Here is a 24,565-nt window from a genome sequence, read left to right on the forward strand (position 1 = left end):
GCATGTTATGTTAACATGAACACTGCACTTCAGTCAACACTACTATCTTCTCTCGTTGAGGAGCAGCCAAATTATACTGAAGTGTTAAATGCTAGTTGCCATTCCTGATAAAAATATAAATATATAAATAAATCATCCAGTGTGCATGATGTTCCTAAAACACACCATGTGAAAATGTGACCAGAAATTTAGAATAGGTATTGATGGTGAAAAAATAAATAAATGGCAATTCCTCAAAATAAATCATACAATGTGCATAGTGATCCACAACACAATGTGTGAAAATATAAAAAGAATAAATAATACTAGTGGATAAATGATGCATGAGAAACTACAATACAATACTGAATTAAAAAATGCGACTCTGCACCCCACATCTATACATGAGTGATCAAGTGCAAAACAAAGTGACAATTGTGCAAATACATGCATATGGGAATGCGACTCTGAAAAATGGCTCCAAAATTCAACACCCCTCCCACCCTTTGATAAAGTCACGTGGTGTGACGCAACGCGTCAGGGTAGAAGGAGCCAGGTGCCGACGCTTCTCGGGGACGGCCGAACCCGGAAACCTGATCGTTTCTGCTGCTATTTTCGTTTTAATATGTAAGTTACTACTTATGTCACATTAAACTTTGATTGAAATACTTCACTATGGGAGCATCTCCTTCGTCCTTATTATCATTCTGGGGTCTGTGTGAGCGGTGGTGACTACTATAGAAAGCCTGACCCACGCACACCCTCTGGAGGAGGTGAACAGCTTCTGGACCTTCATCCTTTGCATACAAGCATTAACCATCTGCTTGACTTGGCCCATTGGGGGCCGCCTATTGAGGTGAGAGGCTGGGGGAAACACTTGTGTGCCGCACCAGTTTTTAAGTGAATGAATTCAGCACAAAGTCACCTTACTGGCACGTTACTATTGACTATTTGTATGGACATTAAGAGTCGCATTAAGAGTCGCACTGCATGAAGCAACATTTATTTGGACTTGATCGCATTATATGTCACAGTTGTTTATCTATTTTTCCATTTTAAAAAATTTTTTTTCAGGTGGGAGGGGTGTCGAATTTTGGAGCCATTTTTCAGAGTCGCATTCCCATATGCATGTATTTGCACAATTGTCACTTTGTTTTGCACTTGATCACTTATGTATAGATGTGGGGTGCAGAGTCACATTTTTTAATTCAGTATTGTATTGTAGTTCCTCATGCATCATTTATCCACTAGTATTATTGATTCTTTTTATATTTTCACACATTGTGTTGTGGATCACTATGCACATTGTATGATTTATTTTGAGGAATTGCCATTTATTTATTTTTTCACCATCAATACCTATTCTAAATTTCTGTTCACATTTTCACATGGTGTGTTTTAGGAACATCATGCACACTGGATGATTTATTTATATATTTTTATTTTTATCAGGAATGGCAACTAGCATTTAACACTTCAGTATAATTTGGTTGCTCCTCAACGAGAGAAGATAGTAGTGTTGACTGAAATGCAGTGTTGATGTTAACATAACATGCACACTGGTTCATATTTACCCTTTGCAGGTGTTTATTGGTTGCCACATCAACTATAGGCAACACGTGCATTGCATATTAAGATAGTATTGAGCTTCATGCTACTTTGAAGTTTTTTTCCATCATTGCGAGTGGTACACCTAGATTAGCGCCACATACTTTTTTACCAATACACAGTATTAAGAACTGGGGTATGTAAACTTTTGATCAGGGTCATTTGGGTAGTTTCTGTTTTCATTATGATTTAAAAAGAGTAAACACAGTTGATTTATAATAAATAACTTCAGCCAAACACTAACCATGAATAAAAGATACGTTTTTGTGTTATCATTCATATTCTCTGAAAAATGCCCAAGAAATCATAAATTCTGCCAGGGTATGTAAACTATGAGCACAACTGTATAAACTACATGCCTTTTTATTTTTGCCTACTTTACGGTAAAATAATGGTCTATCCTTACAGCTGGGTGTTTTCCTTGTATAGTGTACAAGGCTATGATGTGAGTCAATTGTTCCCTTGTGAGTCCTAAAAAGCACATTGAATTTCTTGTCATAACAGTAATAATCTACATAATTTATGAATGCAAGCTTACTTGTTTGTATTACGAAACTATCCCAAACAGCATGTATAGCATTTTATCTATCTTGTGCAGACCATAGTTGTCTTGTAGCATGTAAGTCTTTTCCAGTTTCATTTGCATCAGCTTTAGTGCCAAGTCAAACAGTATTTGCTTACTTTGTTACTCACACATTGCTGATAGGAAAACGTCTGGAAATGGCAACAAAAATATGTTATTGAACAAGGCACACAGAGGACATGACATTGTTTTATCCCTAATAGAAGAAAATGATCTGTAACATAGCAGCTCATTATGGGGTTGATTTACTAAAACTGGAGAGTGCGAAATCTAATGCAGCTGTACATGGTAGCCAATCAGCTTCTAACTTTAGTTTGTTCAATTAAGGTTTGACATAAAAAAAATCTGATTTAGCACTTAACCACAATGTGTATCTGTGCAATACATAATTAAGGGGAACTTAGGCCCCTTTCACACTGGGGCGGTGGGGGCGTCGGCGGTAAAACAGCGCTATTTTTAGCGCTGTTTTACCGTCGTTTTTGTGGCTGTATTGTATTGTATGAAAAAGGGTTAAAACCGCTCGTACAGCGCGGCTATAGCCGCGGTATTGCCGCGGTATGGCCGCGCTGTCCCATTGATTTCAATGGGCAGGAGCGGTTTAGGAGCAGTGAACACACCGCTCCTTCACCGCTCCAAAGATGCGGCTCGCAGGACTTTTTTTACCGTCCTGCCAGCGCACCGCTTCAGTGTGAAAGCCCTCGGGCTTTCACACTGAACAAACAGCGGAGGCTGTTTAGGGGCGGTTTGCAGGCGGTATTTTTAGCGCAATAACGCCTGCAAACCGCCCCAGTGTGAAAGGGGCCTTAGAGAGCGATATGGTTAGAACCAGATTGTCAGGTCTGTATTGTTTTTGTGTCATTATTTGGCTAATTTCCACTAAATTTCTGTGGAGTCACTAGAGCAAGTAAGAGGAAGCCTCTTCAGCTGGAACACACCATGGAAATGGCAAAAAAAGCTACCAAGGTTTTGTCCCCACTGATAAGATTTTCTTTTTCTCGTTATCTCAGCAGGGAGATGATCTATAGTAAAACCATACCCTTTTTAAAGAGGAAGTAAACCCTGGCCGATTTTTCTTATTTTTTCACATACAGTACTCATTACAAGGTATAATAGATTGAAATCGGGCAAAAACGAGGTCTGTTAATATCTTATTTAGGCTCTTTGTAATCTCTTCATTTCCGGGTATTGGCCGCGCCATTGTTTGTGCTGTTTGCTGAATCTGTTCTGGACGTCACTTCCGCCCTTACTCTGTTTCCCTTTCGAAATCTTGCGCATGCGCCGTAGCACTGTATCCGGAAGGAGATAATCAGAGCAGCATCGTGAGACTTCTCCTCTGTGCCGTTCAGAGGGGAAGCTTGTCCATAGAAATGTCCCGACATGCAGGGAATACAGAAACGGCACACTTTAGGTGCCGTTAATGAAACATCCTACTGAGCAGTCGCGCATGACGTCATTTTTGAATACAGGACAATTTACATGGAAACTACAGCAGTGAGTACACTTTCACAGGCAGCGATCAGCTGCCTGTGTTATCTACATTATGAAGAGCTAAAGTTGTGTCAGAGGGTTTACAACCACTTTAAATTTGCTAAAAACTAAACTAAAAGTTTGTGTTGGAATTTCAGCCGTGTATGGTTAAAGCTAAACTCCTGGAATTGGACAAAATCAAACCTTGCATTAAAAATAGGCCTGTTGTGAAACAAAGTGAGAAATGTAATGTTCAGTAGTACGCATTATTCATTGAAGACATTGCATTGCCATCTTTGTTTGTATATCGTATGATTCAGACTCTGCAGTGTGACCACTTGCTGAGTGAGTGCAGTAGAGAAGGACTGATTGCGGCACAAAGTGCCCACTGACCAGTGTCAGTTATAGGACAGATGGATAAGAGAAATAGGTATATTAGTTACTGTCATTTCTGCTGTCTCATGGGTGTCGTTGTGAAAAAAGACACCTATGCCATTTTAAGAAAATTATAACTAATTAGGTTTACTTATTCAGGAGCATAAACAAGGAGCAACAAAACATGTCCTGCCTTGCCTATTACTGAATTGTTCATAGCTGTGTAACCAAGACATTTTTAAATGTAACTGAAACCTCATATTTGACAAGCTACTGACTGCCATGTCGCATTGTGATAAGGCTCCAGCACCAAAGTGTTTTTTTAAAAAGTACCTACCTTATTAGACATATAGGGGTTGATTTACTAAAACCAGAGAGTGCAAAATCTGCAGCTGTGCACAGAAACCAATCAGCTTCCAAGTTTTTGTTGTCAAAGCTTTATTAAACAAGCTGAAGTTAGAAGCTGATTGGTTACCATGCACAGTTGTATAATGTCTCTCATGCCCTCTGCTCCAGCCTATCAAGAATGGAGCTGTACTTGATTGGCTGTTCACCTGGCATTTCAGATGGGATTCTGGCCGCTCTGAACCCCGGTTTGCTCAGAGCTGTGCGCTTCTGGGTTCATTGAGTGTTATCCATCTGCACATCATTAGGAAATCTACAAGATATCCACGGGCCATCCACTGCACCTTCACAGCACTGTAAAAGGCTCACTTTTACTGGAAAGCTGGGAGTTGGCTGACAAACCACTTGAATCTCAGGCTGTTCATAAATGGCTTGTTAAAGGCCATAAAGGATCACTTTTACAGGATAGCTGGGAACTGGTTCATAAATGGCTTGTTGAGTGCCATAAAGGATCACTTTTACAGGATAGCTGGGAGCTGGTTGACAAACCACTTGATTTTCAGATAGTGTCTATACTTCTAAATACATAAGCTGATGTTGGATACAAGTACCACTGACTGTTAGTTAGTGGTACTCCCCCATACTTACAACTATTGTGCTGCAATAGAGACCAAGAATATGCATGTCTCTAGATTTTGGACTAGGCTAAGAATTGACTGGTGCTCATGCTTGCTGTAAATAGCCTTATAGATTATGTTACCACATTGTTCACATAGTCTCTAAATAATCTCAAACTTGTTTACCAAATATCATATATAAATAAAGTTCCATTATTTATGCTCCTGACAGATGTTTAGTAAGTAGCTAAGACTGTAAATAATTTAAAAGGGAATCATAGTGCAATTTAAGTGGGCACAAACTTGAAGCTTTTATGATAGTGTTTACATTAATATAAATGTATGTAAAATTTCCCCTTTCTTGCATTACCTTTTTCCTCTCTGGGCTCTCGGTATCTAACCACAGTTACTCCTTGATCAACAACTGCTGAGATAAAGCAAAAGCCACATAGCTAGGGCATCATTATTAACTGGTCTTACTTGCCTAATAGACTTCCACAAAGAGAGAAACAAATACTACTAAGAAGAACGTAAAGCCAGCATTTTTCAAGCCTATTATTTATTTATTTTATTTATTTCAGGCACTTATATAGCGCCGTCAATTTACGCAGCGCTTTACATATACATTGTACATTCACATCAGTCCCTACCCTCAAGGAGCTTACAATCTAAGGTCCCTAACACACATTCATACATACTGGGGACAATTTAGACAGGATCCAATTAACCTACCAGCATGTCTTTGGAGTGTGGGAGAAAACCGGAGTACCCGGAGGAAACCCACGCAGGCACAGGGAGAACATGCAAACTCTAGGCAGGTAGTGTCATGGTTGGGATTTGAACCAGCGACCCTTCTTACTGCTAGGTGAGAGTGCTACCCACTACACCACTGTGCCGCTCTCCTAGCAGAATGAAAAGTGTAAGAAGAGCAAGTGGATTACCCCGTACTAGATAACATTAATAAAATCTAGTAAGTAAGGGAGACTTTTATGGCCTTATCCAAAACAGGACAAGAAAGCACTAAGCGCCGGTTCACACAGGGGCAACACGACTTGCAGGCCGACTCTATCAGGCGACTTGCACACGAGTTCAGCGCCGACTTGCAAAACAACTTCTGTATAGAAGTCAATGCAAGTCGCCTGAAGTCACCCCAAAAGTAGTACAGGAACTTTTTTCTAAGTCGGAGTGACTTGAGTCGCTCCTATTAGAACGTTTCCATAGTACAGAATGGGACGCAACTTGTCAGGCGGCTAAGTCGCCTGACAAGTCGCCCCTGTGTGAACCGGGGCTTAGGCATAAACCAGAGACTAAACTACGGTAACCTACAATCATGGACTATAACAGCAACATGGTGGAGACAAGGGTAAATAAAAAAACATAATCTTTATTATGCAAAGTTAAAAATACAATAAAATAGAAGTACCAAACCCAGACCTCTGAGCAGTATTGTGATACTATCTATGTAGTTCACACGTGATCAATACAAACATATACAGTTGTGCTCATAAGTTTATATACCCTGGCAGAATTTATGATTTCTTGGCCATTTTTCAGAGAACATGAATGATAACACAAAAACTTTTCTTTCACTCATGGTTAGTGTTTGGCTGAAGCCATTTATTATCAACTGTGTTTACTCTTTTAAAATCATAATGGCAACAAAAACTAATCAAATGACCCTAAACAAAAGTTTACATACCCTGGTGATTTTGGCCTGATAAGTTGACACAAAGGGCTTTGAATGGTATTAAAGGTAATTATCCTCAACTCTGTTCTGTTTGCTTGTAATTAGAGTGTGTGTGTGTGTGTATAAAAGGTCAATGAGTTTCTGGGCTCCTGACAGACCCCTGCATCTTTCATCCAGTGCTGCACTGACGTTTCTGGATTCTGAGTCATGCGGAAAGCAAAAGAATTGTCAAAGGATCTGTGGGAAAAGGTAGTTGAACTGTAAAAAAAAAAGAAAAGGGATATGAAAAGATATCCAAGAAATTGAGAATGCCAATCAGCAGCGTTTAAACTCTAATCAAGAAGTGGAAAATGAGGGGTTCTGTTGAAACCAAACCACGGTCAGGTAGACCAACTAAAATTTCAGCCACAACTGCCAGGAAAATTGTTCGGGATGCAACAAAAAACCCACAAATAACTTCAGGTGAAATACAGGACTCTGAAAACATGTGGTGTGGCTGTTTCAAGATGCACAATAAGGAGGTACTTGAAGAAAGATGAGCTGCATGGTTGAGTCACCAGAAGAAAGCCATTACTATGCAAATGCCAGAAAGTATCACACTTACAATACGCCAAACAGTCATTTGGAGTGATGAGACCAAAATTGAGCTTTTTGGCCACAACCATAAATGCTACATTTGGAGAGGAGTCAACAAGGCCTGTGATGAAAGGTACGCCATTCCTACTGTGAAACACAGAGGTGGATCACTGATGTTTTGGGGATGTGTGAGCTACAAAGGTACAGGAAATTTGTTCAAAATTGATGGCAAGATGAATGCAGTATGTTAACAAAAAAATACTGTAGGAACATTTGCATTCATCAGCCAAGAAGCTGCACATGGGACGTACTTGGACATTCCAACATGACAATGATCCAAAACACAAGGCCAAATCGACCTGTCATTGGCTACAGCAGAATTAAGTGAAGATTCTGGAGTGGCCATCTCAGTCTCCTCCTCCTCCTCATTGAGCCACTCTGGGGAGATCTCAAATGTGCAGTTCATGCATGACAGTCCAAGAATTTACAGGAACTGGTGGCTTTTTGCTAAGTGGAATGGGCAGCTTTACCATCTAAGATAAAGAGCCTCATCCACAAATCCACAAAAGACCTCAAGCTGTCATTGATGTTAAAGGGGACAATACACGGTATTAAGAATCTGTAAACTTTTGATCAGGGTCATTTGGGTAGTTTCTGTTGCCATTATGATTTAAAAAGAGTAAACACAGTTGATTGATAATAAATGGCTTCAGCCAAACACTAACCATGAGTGAAAGAAAAGTTTTTGTGTTATTATTCATATTCTCTGAAAAATGGCCAAGAAATCATAAATTCTGCCAGGGTATGTAAACTTATGAGCACAACTGTATGTACATCTACATAAATGCAATCATAACAGATGATGTGCATGATAAACTGCTGTCTGTAAGGTCAACGTTTCGCCAAACATTTGGCTTCCTCAGAATCAAGACAAGAAGAAAGGCGGACATAAGGGTACCACAGGCAATAAACCCCCCAAAAATGCACAGAAAGAGGTGGCCAAATTGACAGTTTTAAACATGAAACCTTTAATTGTATGGTGGCGAGACATATCCAATGGAGTATATCGCTTCAAAGGGGGAAAATAGGTGTGATCAATAACTAGTACCAACATCCAACAGAGGTGGAAATTAAGGTAACCTTGTACCCATGTATATACAGATATAAAAACAGGAAGGGATCCACCAAAGTATATATTGCCAACTTCATTCACCGCAGCACTGGACTAAATAACCCACAGGGCCCAGAGCAAAGTCTCACAACTAAAGAAACCGTCAAAGCTTGGCCCCTATCCCACAGCCAGAGACCAACAATAAAATCTACTTTGGGCTTTTAAAATGAGAACATCTTCCTTTTGTCTTTTATGTTATGTTTGGCAGTGGGTCACGGATCATCTGAAGCCAGCACCCAACAATCTGTGGAGCAGGGCATGGAGAGCTTCGAGCAAAGAGGTTGGGACTCCTTACAATTTGTGAATAAGATTAAAATGTGGCTGCCCGCATGTGCATGCTAGATTTTTTTACATTTAGCTAATCACTTTCAAAACATAATACACAAAAAACAAAGCTATACTCTCCTTTAAAACAAAACTCAACTATTTTGAACCCCATCCTGTTCCTCAGTACCCCTGCTCAATTTATGCTGGTGGACAAGCTAGAGGAGGGCCAGCAGTAGAGTGGAGTTTTTACTGAAGACAAGTAATGCAGCAGGAGCTGTGTTTTTATTAAACAGCATGCTATTTATTTATTTGACACAACTGGAGTTCTACTCCAAAAGCAAAAATGTTCTGTCAGAATTCATCTTTAATATTTAGACTTATTCAAGAGTAATTGCTGATGTGTTAAGCCAGTGGGTTTGATTTACTAAAACTAGTGTGCAAAATCTGGTGCAACCATGCATGGTAGCCAATCACTTTCTAACATTAGCTTGTTCAATTAAACGTTGACAAAAAAAACCTGGAAGCTGATTGGTTTCTGTACCGAGCTGCACCAGATTTTGCACTCTCCAGTTTTAGTAAATCAACCCCAGTGTTAGCAGAGCACTATTATTTTACTAGTACCAGTATCCAAGTATCCAGGCATAAGATGGTTGTCCTATCTTTGGGCCCATTGTTTTTGGTTCCACTATATAATTGTAAGATCTGCTAGCCATTGCGCTATCCCTAAATGCAACTTAATTGTCAAATAAGGCTTTGTAAATACTTCTCCTTATAGACGGTCAATACTGAATCCCAGATACTTTCTGACCTAGGCCTGCAGAGTCAAGTTTTGAGGTTTTTGTTGAATCCCATAGTAAAACTGAAATATATAAAAGTAAGACAGAAGTAAACTGACTACATAGTATATTAACATGGGTTTCTGCACGTAGATTAGGTATTCTCCCCATGGAATTGACACCTGTAATAAATATCTTTCTGGGGATGGTGCGTTGTGCAAAGCAGGTGTGAAACGCTTTCTATTGTCGTCTTTACTATTTATGGGACATAGCAAAAATCTAATGAGAAGATCACATGTCTTTCCATTAAAAGCTGGACCAGTAAGAACAGTTGTGGTTTTACAGTGCAATATCTTTATTCCTTAGTCTACAATACATTGCCAATATTTCATTTTGTCAGTTTCCAGGTGAAAAAATCTAGTGCATCTCTACAAAGTATTGTATTTTGTACCATGTGCATACATTGTGTAGAGAACATTTGGCTGCTTTGTACAGCGTGACGTTTATAATTAGACTGTAAGCTAAATAGTGAAAATCACTAAAAGAAACTGACCTCTGGATCATGTGTAGAGAATTCATTTTAAAGTTTTAAGGTTTTTATATCATTTAAAAGATAAACAATGTTGTTGTACTTACTGTGTTGCTGTTTTGTGAACTTTCTTTTGTTTTTGGATTGTTACATTCTATGGGAGTGATTCTTCTTTATTAAATTCAACCTTTTATATATGGATTGGTGGTAGGGGAATTTTCCTGTTTTATGTATGCATGCAGTGATCCCTGCAAAGAAATTCATACAAAATAAAGCTGAACGTGACTTTGAATCTCAGATTGCACATAGACTAAAATATACTGTACCTTAAGAGCTCACAAATGGGGCTCAGCAAAGATGTTGTTTTACTTTCAGGTCTACAGAAAACTATGTTGCTGATAGTGTGTTAACTCAATTGCAAAGAGCCAAAAATGATACCAAGGGATTTTTTTATTCTGGTATTTAAAGGGTGTTTAGTTTGACTAAGACTGTAGAAAATAACTCTAACTGCATCCCATAATCATTTTTTTGAATTAGGGATGACTGAACCAAGCAAAGTACAGTTCACTGGACATTCACCAAGCCCAGCGGAAACATGAAAACTAGCGGGGTGCTAACTGGAGTGCAGAGGTTGCAGTCCCAATCGGGTGCCTCACTTTTTTTGTGTTGCATTGCAATGTACCTCTATCTCTCCTACTACAGCTCTGCACAGCACATTAAAACAAATGTCAGGCCTGTACACTCTGAGCGAGATTGCAGCCACTGCTTCAGTCACAGCAGAGCTCAGGGTGAGAGGAAATCTCCTCCCCTGCTTGGCACATATGACAGAGCTAAGAGCGGGACTTCCTATTGCACTGACCTCATGTTGCATGGTCTGGTGAGTGAGCTCAAGGAAGGGGGTAGAGAGATCTGGATGGATGGGTCTGTACTGGAAAAAAGGGGAGTCTCTCTGCTACTGAGGGTCAGTACTCGGAGGTCGTGGGGGAATGGGGGGGTGTCTGTATTGTGGGGGAGGGGTGTGTTTTTGCTAGTGAGGGGTCTGTACTGGGGGGATTAGAAGTGTCTGTATTAGTGGGGGGGGGGTTTGAGGGGTCTGTGCTGGGGGGTTGTCTGTACTGAGGGGTCTGTACTGGTGGGCAATGGAGGATTCTACTACTCAGGGGTTTTTGCTGGGAGGGGAAGTGTCTGTGCTGGATGGTTTGTACTGATTTGAAGGTTGTGCAGGGTCTGTGCTGAGGGGAAGGAGGGTTCTACTACATTCACACATGAGGTTAGGAAGTGGCAGATTCCTATAGTTGAGCCGCACTTTTACCCCCTTTACCTAGAGTGGGCAGGTGTGTATACATTCTGCTGCAGGAATTAGACCCCTTGTCGCTTTTGGGTGGCGTAGCTCCCACCCACCGCAACCCATTCAAGTGGAGGGGGCCAGTCTTCAAGCACATTGCAACTGATTGCAACACGGTAGTGTGGCGGTCAAGGGGTCAAATAAGGCATTGAGGAAACACTACAACGCCTCCTCACCACCTGTCAAATGCTGTCTAAGGCCCCTTTCACACTGCTGCAACTTTTTACCGCAATTTTGCGGCCGCGATTTTCAGGGAATGCCTGTGTAAACTTGAGGTCTATGGAGCTCAACTCGCATGAATGTCGGACCAAAGTAGTACAGGGACTACTTTCAAGTTGGCACGACTTGAAGTTTCACATATATGAATGGTTATCATTGGAAATCATGGGGAATGACTTGACATGCGACTTTGCAGTCCCAAGTCGCAGGACAAGTCGTAAAAAAAAGTAATTGCCCTCCGCTGGAAAAATCCAGAACCTCCCTCTTTATGAATGTGGATAGACTTGGTCAACCTAGCATTGCCCATGTATATATATTGCTAGAGGTTGTAAAAAAAAAAGTTTGATAAAATATGGTCAGGATGGACCACTAAGGCCTCTGGAGAGATTGATGTTTAATGATATTGTGAGGTATACCCCTGTAAAGATACAGATATGCAGATGTTTGTCTTATGTCATGTCCTCCTTATTTGTCATGTTGCTATATCTTTGAAATGGAGGGATGGCGCTTTGATAAACTGATTTAGTCACCAACTGTTAAGTTTTGTTGGATATTGTTGTTTTCCGGTAATCAATGTTGACTATATGGGTATAGACCAGTGGTTCTCAACCTGGGGGTCGGGACCCCCTCAGGGTTCAAATGACGATTTGCCAGGGGTCACTGAATCCTGGGCTGTTCTTTAAGCCCGCGTTGCTCTCTCAGCCTTCTTGCGGCCGCCCAGCAGGGCTGTCCCTGGAGCCTGTGGCCGCCCAGCTGGGCTGTTCCTGGAGCCTGCGGCCGCCCACTCAGCCTCTTCGCAGCCACCCATTCAGTTCACGTCATGGCTAGGGGGCAGAGACTAGAGGTCAGCTGACTGGTGAGGAATGTGAAGTGGGAGGGGCTGGAGGAGACCCTATCTTCTGATTTCAGAATAGGTGGCACTGCTGCGAGACACCACAGAGCTGGAGACACAGTGAAGCCAGAGACACAGTGAGTAACACTACCTGTATTTAGAGTTGTCATTTAAAGTACCCACTGCAGTTCTCAGATCAGCAGATGACCTTGATCAAGAGCACCTAAGTTGGCTGATCAGAACTCCCCCCCGCACTGCCACTTATCCCACCCCCCACTAGCACTGCCACTCATCCCATTCTCCCCACTCTCCCACCAAGGAGTGAGAGAAGGAATAAAAATAGAGAATACATGGAAAGGAGAGGAAAAGAGGGGGAGGAACAAAGAAAAAAGGAGAGAAAGAATAAGAGAAAGAACAAGAAAGACGGTTAGAGAGAGGGATGGGGAAAGAACAAAGATATTAGGATATCTAGGATAGAGAGAGATAAAAGGGAAAGAAAGGAGAACAGAGAGATAGAGAGTAGTACATCCTAAAATGTACCATAAGGGGTTTTAATACTGTACGAGTGGAAGGGACTCAAGGAGCGCTAAATGTCCGTGGGTTAGGGGCGCAAATTACTTGTCTTGCCTTGGGTGCTGACAACCCACACTATGAAAATGTTATTGTTAGGGGTCCCCACAACTTGGGAAATTTTATCAAAGGATCACGGCACTAGAAGGTTGAGAACCCCTGGTATAGGCGGATATACATTTGTATGTCTGTATTTTTATCTGCTGACATTGCATATTGAATGATAGATACCCTTTCTTGTGAAATATTGTTGATGCCTGTGTGAAAACTAATAAAATACCTTTAAAAAAAAAAAGAGCAACGCAGATTGCTTTACAAAGAGAAAAACACCAGTGAACAAGCCTTATGGGTACTGGGGGGAGGGGGGGTGTGTATTGGGGGTGTCTGTACTGCAAGGTTTGTACTAGGGAAGAGGGGGGGTTGTCCGTACTGGGGATGGTGTGGGGGATTCTTTACTGAGGGGTCTGTACTGGGGAAGGGAGGGAGTTCCACTACTGAGGGGTACACACTGAGGATTTGGGCTGGAAGGGAGGGATTTACCCTGTTTCCCCGAAAATAAGACCTAACATGATTGTCGGTGATGGCTGCAATATAAGCCCTACCCCCCAAATAAGCCCTACCCTGTTTCCCCAAAAATAAGCCCTACCCTGAAAATAAGACCTACAAGGACTTTAACTAAGGCTTATTTGGGGGGTAGGCCTTATATTGCAGCCATCACCGATAATGACGCTAGGTCTTATTTTCGGGGAAACAGGGTAGGAGTCTGCACTGAGGGATTTGTGCTGGGGATTGCATCTGTACTGAGGGGTCTGTGCTGGGGGGGGTGGTCTGCACTGAGGGATTTTTCTGGGGGGTGTATCTGTACTTACTGAGGGGCCTGTGCTGGGGGGATCAGTCTGTGCTCTGGAGGGGTTGTACTGGAAAAAATTAGGTTGTTTTGGTTGTGCTCTACAAAGTGGCCTGTGTGTAATGCACTCCTGACCCCTGCATTATAGACACTTGGGGGGAATTTATCAAATTTGAAGCAGTTGTGCATGGCAACTTATCAGCTTCTAGCTTTCATTTTCAATCTTAACTTAACAAGCTGAATATAGACGCTGATTGTTAGTTATACACAGCTGTTCTAGATTCTGTATGCTTCAAATTTGATAAATATACCTCATTGTGTTTTTAAATTTTATACCCCTGTCCACTGCACTCTTAAGTACATTACTCCTGAAGATCTTAGGCTGTGTGTAGAAAAGCATATGGAACAGCTTCTTTTTATTAAAATGTGTGCTGAGGTTTATACATACATGTCTGTTACACTTTTGCTTATGGCTTTGTCATTAAAGCAAAAGGGACTGGCCCCTGCCCCCCCCCCTTAACCCCTACCTTTCACTCTGGCAGCTCTGATAGCTAGTGGGGATCTTCTCCCCCTGTCTGCTTGTGGTTTTCAATGAACTACCATGGCGCTGTGGAGGGCTGTGGTAGTTTATCCCCTTCCTGCCAAGCGTACGCAGATGTGCGTACTTGGCTTTCTGGGGTTATACCGGGATGATGTCCACAGCTGCAGGCATCATCCCGGTACCGTTGTTCACAGCGGGCAATCGGCTATCCAGATATAACAACCGATGCGGTTAAAGCTGTTATACCGGAGAAGCGGGAGGGGACACTCCCCCCTCCCGCCGCTCTTACCGGGCCTCCCGTGCCATCGGGAGGCCCGGTGACCAATCGCATGCCTCCGTCGGCTGGGGGCGGGCTGGAACGAAGCTGTGGGCAGCTTCGTTCCAGCCTTTTAATTGTAAACGTAGAAGCGACGTCATGACGTCACTTCCCGTTTACTCGGCTGCCAATGGCGCCAGTTTTAAAAAGATACACAGTATTCAGAATCGCCGTTTTCAGCGATCTGAATACTGTGAAGTGCAAAGGAGGGATCGGAGGTCTTTTAGACCCCCGATCCCTCCATAAAGAGTAGCTGTCAGCACCTATTACTGTCACAAGGGATGTTTACATTCCTTGTGACAGTAATAAAAGTCGTCAATTTTTTTTTTTTTAAACCCAATTTATAAAAATAAATAAAATAAGTAAGAGAATTTTTTTTTTTAAAGTGCCCCCGTCCCAAGCTCCCGCATATGTAAACGGTGTTCAAATCACACATGTGAGGTATTTCCGTGATCGTGAGAGCGAGAGCAATAATTCTAGCACTAGACCTCCTCTGTAACTCTAACCTGGTAACCGTAAAAAAAATTTAAAGCGTCACCTATGGAAATTCTTAGGTACTGCAGTTTGTTGCCATTCCATGAGTGTGTGCAATTATAAAGCGTGACATGTTTTGTATCTATTTACTCGGCATAACATCATCTTTCACATTATACAAAAAATTGAGGTAACTTTACTGTTTGGATTTTTTTAAATTCATGAAAGTGTCCCTTTTCCCAAAAAATTGTGTTTAAAACACCGCTGCACAAATACCGTGTGATATAAAATATTGCAACAATCGCCATTTTATTCTCTAGATTCTCTGCTAAAAAATATATATATAATGTTTGGGGGTTCTAAGTAATTTTCTAGCAAAAAATACGGATTTTAACTTTTAAACACCAATTTTCAAAAATAGGCTTAGTCATGAAAGGGTTATTAAGTCTTCCTGTCAGATTGTATCTGCTTACCCATACTATGTACAGACACACAGATACACTGACAGGTCTGAAAGAGACCTGCATGGCACCAGTGATCTGCTGATCACTGGTGCAATGCTTTAAAGGCTCCAGAAGAAAAAAAATAGTAAATGCTATTTTTTTTTACCTGCAAAAAATTGTACCTTTTTTATTTTTTGTTAAAAGGTGAACTTATCCTTTAACAATACCCTTTTAAGCTCCTCTCACTGTTAGCATACTTTGACCACAACCATAGTTTGGCATGACACCTGGTGCCAGCCCCGTGTGCCAGATGTATTAGGTATGCCACTGCTGACAACCACCTTTTTTAAGGCCAAAATTTAACAAATGTACTGTATTTAATAACATAAATTAGCATTTTTTTGTTAAATAAAGTGCAAGGGTAGCTGGGCACTGCCATGTACAAATCCAGAAACCAGTTCAGCGGGGTGTCCTTTTTTGCAGCTTAAAGGGGTTGTAAACCCTTGCTTTTTAAAAAACAAAAAAAACAAACATGTCATACTTACCTCCACAGTGCAGTTCGTTTTGCACAAAGTGGCCCAGAACCTCCTCTCCTGGGGTCCCTCAGCGGCGCTCCTGGCTCCTCCCTGCATCGAGTGTCCACATTGGAGAAGAGCTTTCCTTGGTGGACACCCATGCGGGCGCGCTCCCAAGTCCCACATCTGTGTCCATTCACACAAGAATGCAGGACTTGGCCCTGCTCCCTGGCGCCACGTCATTAGATTTGATTGACAGCAGCGGAAGCCAATCTATCCAATCAGGACACAAGACACCAGCTAGAGCTAGTGTGCTCATTTCTGGCCAGCAAAGGATCGGAGTCAGGTAAGTAAAACGGGGGCTCGGGAGGGCTGCAGCACCACAGGAGGTTTTTCACCTTAATGCATTGAATACATTAAGGTGAAAAACCATGAGGGTTTACAACCTCTTTAAAGCCCAACTAACTAAAGAACTAAAGAATTATCCCTTGCAGTGGACCTTAACCTACACTTCAAGTGTTCATGCTCCTTTTAGGTCTGGGGGAAAGGTAAAGAAAGATGATATGACAGATTGGGAGAAGCTAGCCATTTGTTTTATGTGAAATAGAGGGAATTTAGAATTCCGACATACGTGTGATTAGTATTGTTTGATTTAGGCATCATGTGTTCTTTTGTCACTGTTTTATATTTAATGAATTAAAGTGAAGTGTCTCTCCTTCATGCTTCCTTAATCACTTAAAAAAAAAATGGCTAATTGTCATCGATAGGCTTCATATTAATTTGTAATCATCTAAAATGTTTGATGTTTGCGTATAGATCTAAAGGTTAATTTACCATTCACACTCCAGACAGGAATACATAAACATAATGCCATGTCAATATACATTTCAATGAGATGCAATGTCATTGTTATTATTATTATTTTATTTCAGGCAGTAATTCAGTGGTCTGATATGGTTAGTTTGAAATCCCGGATGCCAAATTATGGCCTACCGAGATACCAGTGGTTGACAAATGCTTGGAATTTTTTTCAAAGAGAGGTAAGTAGAAGAGCATTAATTGTTTGTGTGCCTTTCCCTGTTTTGTTTTTCTTAATGATCACCATTCTCCTGCAGTTGCTTATCTCTGGGAGTAGCGATCTCCCATAGGAGCTTATTGTCTCTGCGCCTGCGTATCTGCCAATTAACGGTACAGTTGTGTGTATGTTGTGCTTTATCTGACATGTGTCAAGACATTGTAGCTACAAAAAAGTACACATCTTGAGTACTTAGCAAAGACCTATATTGCTTGTTAATAAATTTAAAAAAATCAATATGTGCTCTGATTTATTCGTTTCTTTTACTTAATATGATGCAAATTCTAAACTAGATGCAGATATAAGAGAGAAATGGATACATACTAATCTTAATTTTTTAAGAGGAACACTTGCCTAATGGTAATGCAGGATACTGTTTTAAAATAAAGAGACCTTGCAATTGCAGATTATAGCCAATCTGGAATGAGAAAGCAACTAATAGTATTTTCTACAGTGTTTTGCCCTGAATAGATTTATTCTTTGGCATGCTGAGGAGAGACCCTCATTTTCTACATTTTTCCAACTGCACTAAACTTAAAATATAGACTTGCCAAATACAGTATTTACATATTAAAATTTTGGTACAAATAGCTTAGCAGAGTTCTCTTCACTAGAATATTTGTATGTTTATGTTTTAGATATTTTAGATATTTTAGGCATTTATGTATGGGGTTTGCATACCTCCCAAAGTGTCCCTCGTTTTGAGGAACTGCCCCTCACTTGGAACCAAATCCCTCTGTCCCTCTTTTCACCTCAGCCATCCACAAACCGGAATCATTTGAGCGGTGCCATTGTTTACATGTGGCCACCTCTTATCTTGTTTGCTAATTTAAAAAAAACTTTTAAAGAAAGTTTTCCCTTGCAGTGGGGCTGTGGGGTTAAGCACTCATTTTGTCCAGACCAGAGGAGAGGAGAAAGCCTCATACTCACCTGAATCTCCGCTGCACCTGCAAGCGGTGCTCCCCCATGATCCAGTGGTGGACTGTTTCTGGAATCCTCATGTCCAGAGCAGGTCTATGGAGCCTGCTTTGGGGTTGTTGATGTCAGGAAGAGTCAACCGCTCAAGACCGCTAGAGCACAGGGATGCAGGAGCTTCAAGGACCTCGTGCGACGAGGATCGAAGGATAAAGTACGTATATCTCTGTTCTCCAATCCACTAGACAAAAACAAGCAATTAGAATGTATACACATATGTCAGCGCACAGGACATTAAAATACAAGATGCTGGGGATAATACAAAGACAAAATGCGGTGAATATATATAGATTAGTACAACTACAAAGACAAGATGCTAGTGATAATAATAGTAATACTAATAAATTAAATCAGAAAATGTCCATGACAAGATAGTCTATATAGCTTGGCTAGCTATAGCATCTCTGTAGTGTAACCAGCGCTGAGGGCAAGGCTTTTCATGTAAGCAAAGTCAGCTCTATTGTTAGAAACAGGAGAAAAACACAAGAGAAAAGCGCCTCTGAGTGCAGGTAATTAATGGGTACTAATAACATGTAATCCACACTTACATCGAGGTAAGGGATGACAAGCTTTGGGGAGGGAAGACTCCTGGATAGGGATGAGCCGAACACCCCCCTGTTCGGTTCGCACCAGAACATGCGAACAGGAAAAAAGTTCGTTCGAACATGCGAACACCGTTAAAGTCTATGGGACACGAACATGAATAATCAAAAGTGCTAATTTTCAAGGCTTATATGCAAGTTATTGTCATAAAAAGTGTTTGGGGACCTGGGTCCTGCCCCAGGGGACATGGATCAATGCAAAAAAAAGTTTTAAAAACGGCCGTTTTTTCAGGAGCAGTGATTTTAATAATGCTTAAAGTCAAACAATAAAAGTGTAATATCCCTTTAAATTTCGTACCTGGGGGGTGTCTATAGTGTGCCTGTAAAGGGGCGCATGTTTCCTGTGTTTAGAACAGTCTGACAGCAAAATGACATTTTGAAGGAAAAAACTCATTTAAAACTACCCGCGGCTATTGCATTGCCGACAATACACATAGAAGTTCATTGATAAAAACGGCATGGGAATTCCCCAAAGGGGAACCCCGAACCAAAATTAAAAAAAAAAAATGACGTGGGGGTCCCCCTAAATTCCATACCAGGCCCTTCAGGTCTGGTATGGATATTAAGGGGAACCCCGGCCAAAATTAAAAAAAAAAAATGACGTGGGGTTCCCCCTAAATTCCATACCAGACCCTTCAGGTCTGGTATGGATTTTAAGGGGAACCCCGCGCCAAAAAAAAAAAAAAAAAACGGCGTGGGGTCCCCCCAAAAATCCATACCAGACCCTTATCCGAGCACGCAACCTGGCAGGCCGCAGGAAAAGAGGGGGGGACGAGAGTGCGGCCCCCCCTCCCTCCTGAACCGTACCAGGCCACATGCCCTCAACATTGGGAGGGTGCTTTGGGGTAGCCCCCCAAAACACCTTGTCCCCATGTTGATGAGGACAAGGGCCTCATCCCCACAACCCTGGCCGGTGGTTGTGGGGGTCTGCGGGCGGGGGGCTTATCGGAATCTGGAAGCCCCCTTTAACAAGGTGACCCCCAGATCCCGGCCCCCCCCCTGTGTGAAATGGTAAGGGGGTACATAAGTACCCCTACCATTTCACGAAAAAAGTGTCAAAAATGTTAAAAATGACAAGAGACAGTTTTTGACAATTCCTTTATTTAAATGCTTCTTCTTTCTTCTATCTTCCTTCATCTTCTGGTTCTTCTGGCTCTTCTGGTTCTTCTGGTTCTTCCTCCGGCGTTCTCGTCCAGCATCTCCTCCGCGGCGTCTTCTGTCTTCTTCTCCTCGGGCCGCTCCGCACCCATGGCATGGGGGGGAGGCTCCCGCTCTTCTCTTCTGCTCTTCTTCTTTTCTTCTTTTCTTCTTTTCTTCTCTTCTTCTCTTCTTCTTCATTTTCTTCTCCGGGCCGCTCCGCAATCCATGCTGGCATGGAGGGAGGCTCCCGCTGTGTGACGGCGCTCCTCGTCTGACAGTTCTTAAATAACGGGGGGGGGCGGGGCCACCCGGTGACCCCGCCCCCCTCTGACGCACGGTGACTTGACGGGACTTCCCTGTGACGTCACGGGGAATGCCACAGGGAAGTCCCGTCAAGTCACCGTGCGTCAGAGGGGGGCGGGGTCACCGGGTGGCCCCGCCCCCCCGTTATTTAAGAACTGTCAGACGAGGAGCGCCGTCACACAGCGGGAGCCTCCCTCCATGCCAGCATGGATTGCGGAGCGGCCCGGAGAAGAAAATGAAGAAGAAGAGAAGAAGAGAAGAAAAGAAGAAAAGAAGAAAAGAAGAAGAGAAGAAGAGAAGAGCGGGAGCCTCCCCCCCATGCCATGGGTGCGGAGCGGCCCGAGGAGAAGAAGACAGAAGACGCCGCGGAGGAGATGCTGGACGAGAACGCCGGAGGAAGAACCAGAAGAACCAGAAGAGCCAGAAGAACCAGAAGATGAAGGAAGATAGAAGAAAGAAGAAGCATTTAAATAAAGGAATTGACAAAAACTGTCTCTTGTCATTTTTAACATTTTTGACACTTTTTTCGTGAAATGGTAGGGGTACTTATGTACCCCCTTACCATTTCACACAGGGGGGGGGCCGGGATCTGGGGGTCACCTTGTTAAAGGGGGCTTCCAGATTCCGATAAGCCCCCCGCCCGCAGACCCCCACAACCACCGGCCAGGGTTGTGGGGATGAGGCCCTTGTCCTCATCAACATGGGGACAAGGTGTTTTGGGGGGCTACCCCAAAGCACCCTCCCAATGTTGAGGGCATGTGGCCTGGTACGGTTCAGGAGGGAGGGGGGGCCGCACTCTTGTCCCCCCCTCTTTTCCTGCGGCCTGCCAGGTTGCGTGCTCGGATAAGGGTCTGGTATGGATTTTTGGGGGGACCCCACGCCGTTTTTTTTTTTTTTTTTTGGCGCGGGGTTCCCCTTAAAATCCATACCAGACCTGAAGGGTCTGGTATGGAATTTAGGGGGAACCCCACGTCATTTTTTTTAAAAAATTTTGGCCGGGGTTCCCCTTAATATCCATACCAGACCTGAAGGGCCTGGTATGGAATTTAGGGGGACCCCCACGTCATTTTTTTTTTTTAATTTTGGTTCGGGGTTCCCCTTTGGGGAATTCCCATGCCGTTTTTATCAATGAACTTCTATGTGTATTGTCAGCAATGCAATAGCCGCGGGTAGTTTTAAATGAGTTTTTTCCTTCAAAATGTCATTTTGCTGTCAGACTGTTCTAAACACAGGAAACATGCGCCCCTTTACAGGCACACTATAGACACCCCCCAGGTACGAAATTTAAAGGGATATTACACTTTTATTGATTGACTTTAAGTATTATTAAAATCACTGCTCCTGAAAAAACGGCCGTTTTTAAAACTTTTTTTTGCATTGATCCATGTCCCCTGGGGCAGGACCCAGGTCCCCAAACACTTTTTATGACAATAACTTGCATATTAGCCTTTAAAATTAGCACTTTTGATTTCTCCCATAGACTTTTAAAGGGTGTTCCGCGGCATTCGAATTTGCCGCGAACACCCCAAATTGTTCGCTGTTCGGTGAACTTGCGAACAGCCAATGTTCGAGTCGAACATGAGTTCAACTCGAACTCGAAGCTCATCCCTACTCCTGGATCAGTACATAGCGTCCATAGCGTGGATCCGCAGTCAGGTTATTAGATCGGGGCAGCCACGGTCCCTTACAAGGAAACCGGCCAGCTGAACTCGATGAAGATCTTTGCACTCTGAGAAGCCGCTTGCTGGCATGTGACGTCACCGGAGTATGAGAAAACCACAACGCGTTTCAGAGCATACGCGAAGCTCACACTGGGCATGCGTGCTCCTTTGTCAAGTGTAAGGTGGACGGAAAAATAGGGGAATTTAAAAAGCTCTGCAATTTGGGGGGTTAAAAACAAGCAATTAACCCTTGCAGTGCAGCCTCACTGAATGTTTTTTTTTTTTTTTTTACCCGGGGCTCAGCTTTAATAATCTGGGGGCATGGCAGGGGTGTGTCCACTACCTAAATACATTGTTTTAGAAGGCATACCTCTTTCTCATATCAGGAAGTTGGGAGCTATGGGATTGTAATGGGATCATATCCCATTAAACCAGGAAAAGCTGCAATATGCAATTCTCTTAAAAATCCCTGTTTTTTTTTCCATTTCTTAGGGACATTAGTTTGCTTCATCCCCTGCCTTATTGAATATGAGTGTGTTTTGGAATTATACACTATCTAGGTATTGCACTTAGCAGTGTATTATAAAAGCTATGAAAAATTGCCAAGAATCACTCATGTACTGCCTAGAGCTTTCCAAAGACAGTGCATTTTATAGTTTACATCTCCACTGTTTTAGGCAAGGAAGTGCACAAGGGAAAGATGTCAAAATGCAAATATATGCCCAAATACCGGAAACAAAAAACTATACTGTGTCTATCATTCTGCTGGCCTTGTCATGGTGTTAAAGAAATCCATTGTTTCACAGATTTCCTGTTAATTTAAGCATTTCCTGCTTCTTCATTGATTTGTCAGCTTTAGTGTAACACGCTGAAATAAATCATAATGTACCTGTTGTTTCTTCTTTTTTATAAAACCTTATCGTTAAAAAAACATGCATTATAATGCATTTTATTTGATATCAAATAAAATGCATTATAATGCATGTTTTTTAACATATATGTATATATATATACAGTGGGGACGAAAAGTATTCAGACCCTCTTAAACTTTTCACTCTTTGTTATATTGCAGCCATTTGCTAAAATCATTTAAGCTCATTTTTTTCCTCATTAACCACTTGCCGACCGCCTAACGTATATATACGTCGGCAGAATGGCACGGGCAGGCAGAATCACGTACCTGTACGTGATCTGCCTCCCGCGGGCGGGGGGTCCGATCGGACCCCCCCCCGGTGCCAGCGGCGGTCGGCATCTGACTGGGAGCGTCGGGAGGCGAGGGGGAGACCATCCGATCGTGGCCCCCCCCTCGCGATCGCTCCCAGCCAATGGGAATCCTCCTCTGCCTGTGTGTAGTTTCACACAGGCAGAGGATGTGATGTCATCTCTCCTCGGTCTGGCAGTTTCCGTCCAGCGCCGAGGAGAGAAGACATGTAAGTGCACACAACACAAACACACACAGTAGAACATGCCAGGCATACTTTACACCCCCGATCGCCCCCCGATCCCCCCCCAATCACCCCCCCCCCTGTCACAAACTGACACCAAGCAGTATTTTTTTTTTTTTTTCTGATTACTGCATAGTGTCAGTTTGTGACAGTTACAGTGTTAGGGCAGTGAGTATTACCCCCCTTTAGGTCTAGGATACCCCCCTAACCCCCCCTAATAAAGTTTTAACCCCTTGATCACCCCCTGTCACCAGTGTCACTAAGCGATCATTTTTCTGATCGCTGTATTAGTGTCGCTGGTGACGCTAGTTAGGGACGTAAATATTTAGGTTCGCCGTCAGCGTTTTATAGCGACAGGGACCCCCGTATACTATCTAATAAATGTTTTAACCCCTTGATTGCCCCCTAGTTAACCCTTTCACCACTGATCACCGTATAACCGTTACGGGTGACGCTGGTTAGTTCGTTTATTTTTTATAGTGTCAGGGCACCCGCCGTTTATTACCGAATAAAGGTTTAGCCCCCTGATCGCCCGGCGGTGATATGCGTCGCCCCAGGCAGCGTCAGATTAGCGCCAGTACCGCTAACACCCACGCACGCAGCATACGCCTCCCTTAGTGGTATAGTATCTGTACGGATCAATATCTGATCCAATCAGATCTATACTAGGGTCCCCAGCAGTTTAGGGTTCCCAAAAACGCAGTGTTAGCGGGATCAGCCCAGATACCTGCTAGCACCTGCGTTTTGCCCCTCCGCCCGGCCCAGCCCAGCCCACCCAAGTGCAGTATCGATCGATCACTGACACTTACAAAACACTAAACGCATAACTGCAGCGTTTGCAGAGTCAGGCCTGATTCCTGCGATCGCTAACAGTTTTTTTGGTAGCGTTTTGGTGAACTGGCAAGCACCAGCCCCAGGCAGCGTCAGGTTAGCGCCAGTACCGCTAACACCCACGCACGCACCGTACACCTCCCTTAGTGGTATAGTATCTGAACGGATCAATATCTGATCCGATCAGATCTATACTAGCGTCCCCAGCAGTTTAGGGTTCCCACAAACGCAGTGTTAGTGGAATCAGCCCAGATACCTGCTAGCACCTGCGTTTTGCCCCTCCGCCCGGCCCAGCCCAGCCCACCCAAGTGCAGTATCGATCGATCACTGACACTTACAAAACACTAAACGCATAACTGCAGCGTTCGCAGAGTCAGGCCTGATCCTTGCGATCGCTAACAGTTTTTTTGGTAGCGTTTTGGTGAAGTGCCAAGCACCAGCGGCCTAGTAC

At 42.9% G+C, this 24,565-nt stretch overlaps 1 protein-coding gene across 3 annotated transcripts in view; it reads left to right on the top strand.

Annotated features, from left to right (window-relative positions):
* TSPAN12 (tetraspanin 12) overlaps nt 1-24,565 on the top strand; it is a 315,531-nt gene that overhangs the window by 165,040 nt on the left and 125,926 nt on the right. For all 3 annotated transcript variants that reach the window (XM_073619812.1, XM_073619814.1, XM_073619815.1), the window contains one exon: nt 17,015-17,122. In XM_073619812.1, the coding sequence (XP_073475913.1) occupies nt 17,015-17,122 (108 nt within the window). The remainder of the gene's footprint in view (nt 1-17,014; nt 17,123-24,565) is intronic.

Source organism: Aquarana catesbeiana, linkage group LG03, assembly GCF_042186555.1.
Source record: "Aquarana catesbeiana isolate 2022-GZ linkage group LG03, ASM4218655v1, whole genome shotgun sequence".
Taxonomy (NCBI): Eukaryota; Metazoa; Chordata; class Amphibia; order Anura; family Ranidae; genus Aquarana; species Aquarana catesbeiana.